This window comes from Corvus brachyrhynchos, unplaced genomic scaffold (genome assembly GCF_000691975.1).
Source record: "Corvus brachyrhynchos isolate BGI_N302 unplaced genomic scaffold, ASM69197v1 scaffold87, whole genome shotgun sequence".
Lineage (NCBI taxonomy): Eukaryota > Metazoa > Chordata > Aves > Passeriformes > Corvidae > Corvus > Corvus brachyrhynchos.
Genome location: NW_008239767.1, coordinates 4,941,652 through 4,950,998, shown reverse-complemented (window position 1 = coordinate 4,950,998; position 9,347 = coordinate 4,941,652). Strand labels below are relative to the sequence as shown.

Genomic DNA, 9,347 nt, shown 5'->3' with positions numbered 1-9,347 from the left:
TAGCTTTGGAACAGTTGAGTAGAAAATGCAGAGGCATTCTTAGCCTTGAAATACATTTTACAATTTTAACACAACTTTTTAATCTATTTTATTTTTATATAAAATATTGTTCACACTTGAAGACTTTGGAGGGCCAGGAACTCCATAAACAGAGAGTGAGATAAATATTTATTTATGTTTTTGTATTAGTAGAGATCTTACCTATTTGTAAACTGTCTCAGAAATTGCAGAACTTAAAACTTTCTGAGTTTGCAAAAGCTGGTGCAAAATAGATTTATGCAAAATAGATTTAAGAAAAAAGGCAAGAAACAAAAGCTACTTTCATTCCTGAAATATAGCAGTGACTAGAATTGTGTTAAAGATAAATGGATAAAGGATTAAGACAAAGCACAGGAGGAAAAGGAACAACAAACATAGGTATTATTAGATCTGATTCCATACTCTGTGTCAACAAAAAATACATTCTGCAAGTGGCTGGTAAAATTGGATCCTCTGCTTTGTGATTAAATTTTGTATTATTTTAAGTCCAAGTTACTCTCTAGTAAAGTGATTCAAAGAAAAAATCCACGAGCTCTCAGTCCAGCATTGTTCTTCTGGTACTTGTCCAACGAAAAGCTCTTAGCACTGTTGCAGGTCTAATATATTGTACAACTGTGCTTTGCAACACCAGAAGATGGAGGAGAGGGACACCAGCACAGTGTTGCAAGATTACATTGCATTAATTGATCACCGGACCTTGTTCTTCAGGCCCATGGGTTAAGTGGATACCTAAACCAGCAGCTAATGGACAAGTGCTAAAGATCATACTGACTAGCAGAGGTAGTTTTAAAACACACAATACTGGCTGTAAATCTGCATGGAGCCTGTAGAAGGAACTGCATGGATGCAGGTGTGCCTTATGGATACTTTTATGTTATATTAACATGTCATGTGAGTGGATTTGGGTTTTCAGTTTTTAGTTATCTAAAAATTGGCTTAAATATAGTCTTACAGTATCAGCTTATTACTCAGGTCAGAACGAGTGAGTTTAATTGTGGTCATTTCTCAAATAGTACATTTTCCCAGCTTCTCTGAACTTGTCTCTGGGGTCTATTCCCTGGGGTATTTTTCAATTTCGATAATTTCAAGAAGATTCCAAAACCAGACTGTAAAATAATGATGTGTTAGAGCATTTCTAATCTGAACCATTCCTATGCTCACTTTACAGCTTTTGCCTTGTGACAGTTGTATTGGTGTAACTAATAGAGCAGGGAATGTTGTTGTCATGATGGAGATGAGCAGCGCAGGAATTTGTCATCTCCTAAGGCATATTGTGCTATTGTTTTTTGCTCTGGTAACTGGGATTTCAGTCAGGATGTCAAAGAGAACAGGAGGCAGGGGAGGAAGAAAAGAAGGGAGGAGATGAGGGAAAAGGCTTGTTTGACCAGTAATAGAATAAAAATGTTTACATGTCTGAGGTAGAGAAAAAGTTAAAAATAAACACTTCAAAGGATGTTTAAAAACAGTTCTTGGTCCTCTTTGTTGTATTTTATATTCCTTCTTAAACTGAGTATGCAGAGATTCAGATTTTTAAAATTAGGCATAAAATCTTGTAATACCAGGCACTGAAATGTTTTCAGGGTTTTGCATACAAATGCTAGCTTTCCATCAAAGCTGAGGCTCTGAATATGCATGCTGAGAAAGTAAGTCCTTAAACCCTAAATATGTGCTCAATTAAATGTGTTTCAAAAAGTTGTTTCACCTGCCAATTCAATTTAGAGTTAATGAAATACAATGGCATTCTTTTGTTTCACTGTTACTTTGTTATTTGTTTCACCTGATTACTATCAGGAATTTCAGGTGGGGGTTTTTCATCCTGGATTTTTTCCCCCTTGCATTGTATCTTTACACACTCTTCCAAGTTTGCATATCATGCCTTCTGTCTCTTGAGTTGTACCCATCTGTTCTTGTAGTTAGTTATAAAATTTATTGTCAAAGAAGGCATTGCAGCATTGTGTCTGCTATTCCTTTGAGAGCCTACCTAAATATTGGGAACTAATGGAATGGCATTTTGTTACATCATTTCTGTGAAGTTACATCACTTCTACGTAGACTTTTTTTGCTCATGTTATTTCACAGTGCCTCTGACTAAAAGAGTAAGATATTGTAATGTTACAAAGGAATAGTTTTCACTCACTGGATTAATTTTTGTTAATTTTTTTTTTTTTTAATTATATGGAATGATGTGTAAGGTCAGCTTAGGTCGTCATTCACACTTGTGAATGCTGCACATAGCTTTGAAATCCCAATCTCCATCTCGGTGTTGTGTTCACAGAAGATGAGATTCCAAAATATTAAGCAGGCAGCTTAGATTTCCCAGTGGTTTTTGAGAACAACATGTTCATGTCTTCTGGTTTAGTTTTAAATGCTTCAAGCTTTGTTTGCTTTAAAACAAATCTATATTTTTACAACTGAACTGCTTGCTTATCTTTCAAAGCAAATTGTAGTTAAATGCTAGGTACAATTGGAGAATCTTGTTATTGTTACCCAGACTGAAAATTAATCTTACATGAGTCAATCAGACTTTTTTGGGTTTATTTTGTAGAATTTATAGATTCTGAGAGAAATTAAAAGGTTGTGAGACATAAAAATACTACTAACATAGCAAGACGTTAACTAAACAAAATTATTTTGAGTTGATGTAACGTTCTTTTTTGGAATAATTCTTGAACTCCTGATTTTGTTTTCATCATGTCATAGTGAACTGTTTCCATGTTTTTCAATTGTTTTATCTTGTTTGTGTGAGTTTGGAATTTTAACTTGGTATTTTTAGAAAAAAATCTGCAACTGATACAACTTACTAGGCAAGAATGAGGTGGGGGAGGGAGGTAGGGAGAAGATGGATTGCATTTAGAGAAGTGACTGTTTCAGAGTTGTCTCTGGAAAAGATCTTCCAGTGGTTGGTTGTTACCATTTTCAATCTTCCTAGTTAGTTTATCAAACTGTATATACTATGTCTGATATGTCTGATTCCCATCATAGGAAGCCTGAGTTACGGATGTAAGCACTACCATGTAATGCATATTTATTTTTGTATGTACCATTAAGTTCAGGAAACATTTTTTCATTTGCCTGTACATATTGAATGTTTACTGACTTCGTGTGATGCAGAGAGTGTCTGTGATATTTCGGTTTGGAGGAGCCATACTTTTTAGTCAGAGTGCAACATTCAAGCAAATTGCAGCTCTCACTGCTGCCTAAGACACTGTTCAAATGAAAAGATCCAACCTGAGCATAGGAAATGAGTGTGAATGCTTGTTCTTTACATCCTTGCTGTTGTATTTCTGACTGTGGGCAAGGTTTCCAGTAGTGCTTGGTTACTTAGGATCGCAGTTCTTATTGAGGTTTCTAAAAACTCATTATTCACTAAAGATTTTGAAAGCTGTGGGGAAACTAATATATAAATGTTGCAAATCAGAATGGGAAGCCCTAGCACAGCTTCCTAGTGTTTCATTAAATGCTTCACAAGAGACTTTTAAGACCACAATAATATTTTTATAACCTTGACCTGTTGTAAAATATCTTTTGTAATAAAGACGTGGCTGGTGTTTGATTGCATCATGCTTGCAGGTATATGCACCAAGTGTAAATGTGTCAACATTCTTCTTCTATATTTATGAAAAAAATGCCAATGCTTTCTCTTTTCTTTTAAGGAAATGATCATCGACAAGGTTAATGGACAGGTTGTCCCCCGGTACTTGATATATGACATTATTAAGTTTAATGTAAGTACTTTCAATTTTATTGCTTATCATTAGTTATTGATTCTTACTGCAATTTTAATCTTATTTATATAAGTAAGAGCTTCAGAGTAAATATAAACACCAAAAGTGTTTGGGTATTTTGCATCTCGATAACAAGCAATGCATCGGAATTTAGATTGAAAGCAGCCTTACAATACATGTTGATTTATTCCCACTTGCTCAAGAAAAAAATGGCCATTTGAAACAGTCTGCTAGCCACTGCTGGAAAATTTCCGATTTCTAGAGCATGTCTGAACTATTTAAGCAGTGAAATCAAGAGGGGATGGAGGAGTTAGCCTGGTGTATTTGTTACCAGAGCTTCACAGTACTTGTTAGGCTGCTCTGTCACCTCCTTCTCAAATTTCTGTTTGAAACCAGGCAACTGGTCCTCTGCTAAGTCCTCAACAGCAGGGTCTCCTGGTGGCACAGGCTGTAGGGAAAATGTATATGAAGGAAATATATTGCAGAAGTTGTGGAAAAGGAGAACAGAGTCTAGAAGTAAAGTCTTTGTGATCACAGGAAAGAGCTGTTAAACAGTACTGAAAATAGGAAACTTGTTTTCTGTAAACCAGCTTTCAAATACAGTGAAGGTTTGATTATCACCAAAGGGCTCTTTCTGGTGTGTTTTACAGATTCTTTTTTGTTGTTATTTTCTTCATAGTAGCTCACATGGTACTGTGTTTTGGATTTGCAAATCAGCACAGAATAGTGCTGATAACACAGGGATGTTCTTTGTTATTGCTGAGCAGTGCTTGCACGGCTTCAAGCCCTTTTCCATTTCTCACCCTACTGCACCAGTGAGTAGGCTTGGGGGGCACAAGGAGCAGGGAAGGGGACACAGCCAGGACAGCTGACTCCAACTGACCAAAGGGACATTCCTTGCCATATGATGTTGTGCATATAAAGCTGGGGGAAGAAGGATGTTTGTAGTGGTGGCATTTGTCTTCCCAAGTCATCATTAGGTGTGATGGAGCCCTGCTGCCCTGGGGATGGCTGAACACCCACCCGCCCATGGGAAGTGGTGAATGACTTCCTTACTTGACTTTTTTTGCATGTGCAGCCTTTGCTACAGCTTTGAAACTCTCTTTATCCCAAACTGTGGGTTTCCTCACTTTTTACCCTTTTGATTCTCTCCCCCCATGTTATTCTAGGGGGAGCGAGTGAGTGTCTGCGGAAGGCTTAGCACCTACTGTGGTTAAACCACAGCAATGTGTTAAATTTAGTCAAAAAAGCCCATGGAGTATCTGTTAACTAGTATCTGTTAATGCTTCTGGAAACGCAAAATTATTGTTTCAGTGCTCCTAAGAGGACAAAAACAAGATTAGTAAACCACAGGGCATTTCAGCCTTTCTAAACTACAGTTGACTCTTCCAATCTTGAGTAAGGTACTACTCAGCTCAATCACTCAGTCTGAGTGGGAATTGCAAGTGTAGGCATGTCACCAGTCACCAGAAATTATTTAGGTATTCTTGGAAGCATAGTCATACTGTGACTTAGGACAGCTGCTTTTAAAAGGAGTAGTTTGTGGGGAAGACAGATTAGGACTAGAAGCTTTTTTTTAACACATTTTAATTCTGTATCTGGATGTCCTTTCTCTAACCTTTTCTAAAAAGTAGGTGTTAGTTTCCTGGATCCCTCCTACAATTAAGACTTTTCCCTAACCAAGAATTCCATATAGTCTTCTGAAAAATACAGTCTTCTATAACCACTCCTGAGTTCTCATTTTTCCTTTACATTTTCTTACCTGTGGCTTCACCTGTGATTCTGTGTTTATTTACCTTCATGTCCTGCCTTGTCTCTGCTCTCCTTTTGAGTCTAACCTGCCATTCACTGCTGTTACACTTCCTTTGAAGTAAACATGTAATATAAGAAGTGTACAGTCATTCAGTTTGGGATGTGCATATACTGGCAAAATAACACTTTTCAAAACTCATAATTATTTTGGTTGAATTTTTTTTAAAAACTACTTTTAAACTATTCATTTGTAGTGGAGTGTCCAGATTTAACATGATGAATCCCACTTGGCAAACAGGAAAAATGATCAGCAGGTTTCCAGAGGATTGTCAGTGTTTAGGAAAAGTCTGCTTTTGAGCAGTGCTTTAAAGCTTGTTGGGTTTTGTTTGTTTTTTAAGTGCCCTGGGAATGAGAGAGAGGAGCTAGTTACTGTGTAATACTTTTTTAAAGTCAAGGACGAATTAAGATAATGTTATCAGTACGAGTACAAGCAGGGCTTTAACTACAAGAAGTCATTAGCAATGGCCCTACTACAAAGATTAAAAAGCACAGCTGTTTTTAGGTTAATTTTAGAAGCTTAATTATAAAAATGGGCACCCAAGGATGTTTGGCTTGGCAAGAAATGATCAACTGAATTTTATCACCAAGAGAGGTAAATGTAATATAACTTGTAAATGGCAAGAAAGAATAAGTTCCTATTTAAGTTGTCTGAGTTAGTTTTTTGTTCATTTTTTTAGCAGATCTTCAAATAAAATAATTACACAAAGCACTGGTCCTGTTCAAAACCAGAACATTCCTCCCCACCTTCCAAACAACCCCCCACTCCAAAAACTCCCCCAAACAGAGGTTGCGCTGGAATTTGGCATTGTTTTGATCTGGGAAGTAGTTGAGTCTTGAAGGTGAATCATGGAGTACTTGCTCATGAGTTACAAGATTTGCAGCATGTCCTGTGTCTCACCCTCCACGTGACTCAGCTTACTCTGCTCTTGGAGATGCGACTTTGCAGCTGGGGAAATGCACATTCAAACCCCATTGATAAATGCCTTTGCTCAGGCAAACCACGTTTTAGTCAGGTCTTGTGAACTAAGATATTTTTAGCTGAGCTTATTCTCAAATGCATGACCTATTTTGCTAGCTAAGCATTGCAGAGTTTTCTAGCTTTATCAGAGTATTCTTTCTGAAATGTTGCATTCACAATGCAGAGAAAGTGAGTGGACAAGGAACTACCTGTTACAGATTTTAATCCACATTGTTATTGGTGAGGCTTATTGTTACTTACTTTTTGATTTTGCTGTAGTATGTCAGGAATAAACTATAGCAGCATTCCAGAAAGAAACAAAGGAAACCAAGAGAACAGACTGATTGACATCTATAGTGTGTATTTGGCTCTAGATGTCTATACAGGAAAAGTCTTAGGAGGATACAGGAAAGTCTTAGGAGAAAGGAAACATAAAAATTGAGTTTCAGTGATTGGGAGAAACCTAAACTTGAATTCTTAAGCAAAAACATGTCAGTTATCTTGGTTGTCTTTTTCCATGATAAGTTTTGTATTGAATTCTGATGCTTATCATGTATAGTTGCTGCAAAAGTCTGTCTTCAAGGATGCTGATGGAATCCTTTGATTATTTCTTTTAGTTACTATTTCTGTGACATCTGGTTTCTAAAAGCTTATAACACATCCCATTTTGTTGCAAGAGATGTTTGGTCAAGAAAAACAAATGATTCTTCATGAGATTTAAAAAGATTTTTCTTACTGTAATTTTCATCAGTTTGAAGCATGGCATTGATTGTTATTAATAGCAACTCAAAATATGACATTGCTGTCTCACTGCTTTCGTCTCACCTGCTAAAATCAAATTAGTAGAAAGAAAGCTGTATCCTAGTGTAATAAGCCTGCCTTTCGACCTTTGTGAGGTCCACACACAAGAACTCTGAATTTTTCATATTCCTCTGAACATAAAAGGCTAATAGGACCCACCATTCTTTACAGTCTTTAGTCTTAATGAGTATAGTGCCAAATCCCTGCAGTGTATGTTGCTTTTCAGCTTCTTGATTTGTCTGTATGTAGTTGAGTTCATCATTATAGTAACTGCAGCTGTATAGATACAATTTCAAATTTGGTGGATAATTTGGTGGATAATTCTAATGTAAGAGAGGAAGCTGATAGTAGAATAACTAATAGCCCCAGAAGCAAATGCAGGTAAATCCAAATCCCTTTTCATCTGAAACAGTCCACAAAAGAATATGTTTTCGTTCTCCAGTCATCTTGGAGACAGCTCTTCCTGAAAGACCTTGTTTTGAGAAGCTTTTTCTTAGATAATATTCAGTAGCTACTTGTAGATGTATGGACACTAAACGTAAGCGACTATTTTTTTCCTTAGTTAAGTAATAAAAAGTAACGCTGGCATGATGTAGGATCTAATTAATGCATTCTTAGCAAAGATGCTGAAAATGAGTACAACTTGCCTTTTCCTTTCTAACCCTGGCCTTTAAATTTTAAAACTCTAGCCAAGTTTTTGTAAGACCAGATTGCAATGGTAAGAATAGATTGAATGCTTGAAAAAGAATAATTATTTAAATGCTTAGAGAGGAGGTAGAATTTTGATTAAATTTCCTAATACTTTGTGCATTGAATTAAGTCAAGAACAGGATTTCTTTGCTTGTCATTATGCGTAGTAATGCTGTTGCTATTAGATAAAATTTGTCGTGGTAGACAGATATGCTGCTCGTAAATCCTGCCCACAGCCAATGTGCTCATTGAATTAATGCATGAAAAATGTTTGGTTTAAATCCCTGTTAAATATTACCATGTCTGACTTTTCTGTTACAAACTTCATTTTAAAGCAATGTAAGGCTCATAGTCCATGTTGTCTCTCACTTACTAGCCTATTAACCTTATCTTAAAGTTGTACTGTGAAAGTTTTGGGGGCACAATTCAGAGATGCAAGTGTTTAATTGCATCTCTTCTGTTTACAAATGCACCTGGCTGCCAGTCACCCTTCTGCTCTTAATTTTAATTCTGAGGTTCTTTTTCAAATGGTATCACCTGAAAATACAGATTTAAAATGCTTTTGTTACTAACAGTACTCTGGAAAGTAAGGATGCTGTGGGCATGTTTGCTCTTGCACCCTTTTGATTATTTCTTCTCTAACAAACAGCCAAATGCTTGTACTGGTGCTCCTGCTGCATGTTATGTTCTCAGCATATGAATATATCACCTCGTTCCTTCATGGCTCAGGGCTGTCAGGTAAATGAAATACAGAGCATCCACTTAGCTGTGTCTTGCTTAGCTTTCTGCTGTCACTCTGAGAGAGGTGCATTAAGTTTGCTTTTCCTTCCTCCTCCAGTTTTTATGGTGCTGTTTATTAAGAGCAAGGGCAGCCTGGCCAGGTAATGCAATTCAGTATCCTGAAATTCCAAAAGGGCAGCATTACAGTACAGGAAGAGCAACAAATGGTGGCTTATGTGATTGAGAATCAACACAGTAAGGGAGTAATGCTGCAGAAGCTCTTGGGTCTGCGAAGTAGGATTGATGTATCACAGTTAGTTGTCATTTCAAAGTTTTTATTGCCTTATTCCCTTTCCCTGTTGATCACCTTTTATCCATTGGCTCTGCGTCCTTTTTGGAGCAGTTCCCACTTTGCCCGGCTAGCTCAGTCGGCAGAGCATGAGACTCTTAATCTCAGGGTCGTGGGTTCGTGCCTCACGTTGGGCGCCAAGCTGCCTCTGCGTCCTTTTTGGAGCAGTTCCCACTTTGCCCGGTCAGCTCCGGACGCAGCAGGCTGCGGGGCCAGCCTCCGGAACCCGGGAGACCAGAGGTCTGGCTGCGCG

General features: G+C 37.4%; 1 protein-coding gene and 1 non-coding gene across 3 annotated transcripts in view; both read left to right on the top strand.

Moving 5' to 3' along the window:
* The window catches only part of RNGTT (RNA guanylyltransferase and 5'-phosphatase), a 166,918-nt gene that overhangs the window by 40,079 nt on the left and 117,492 nt on the right, over positions 1-9,347 (top strand). For both annotated transcript variants that reach the window (XM_017742904.1, XM_008640252.2), the window contains exon 9: positions 3,693-3,764. In XM_017742904.1, the coding sequence (XP_017598393.1) occupies positions 3,693-3,764 (72 nt within the window). The remainder of the gene's footprint in view (positions 1-3,692; positions 3,765-9,347) is intronic.
* On the top strand, positions 9,159-9,231 carry TRNAK-CUU. Its single transcript has one exon. It is a non-coding gene; the product is annotated as a tRNA-Lys (tRNA).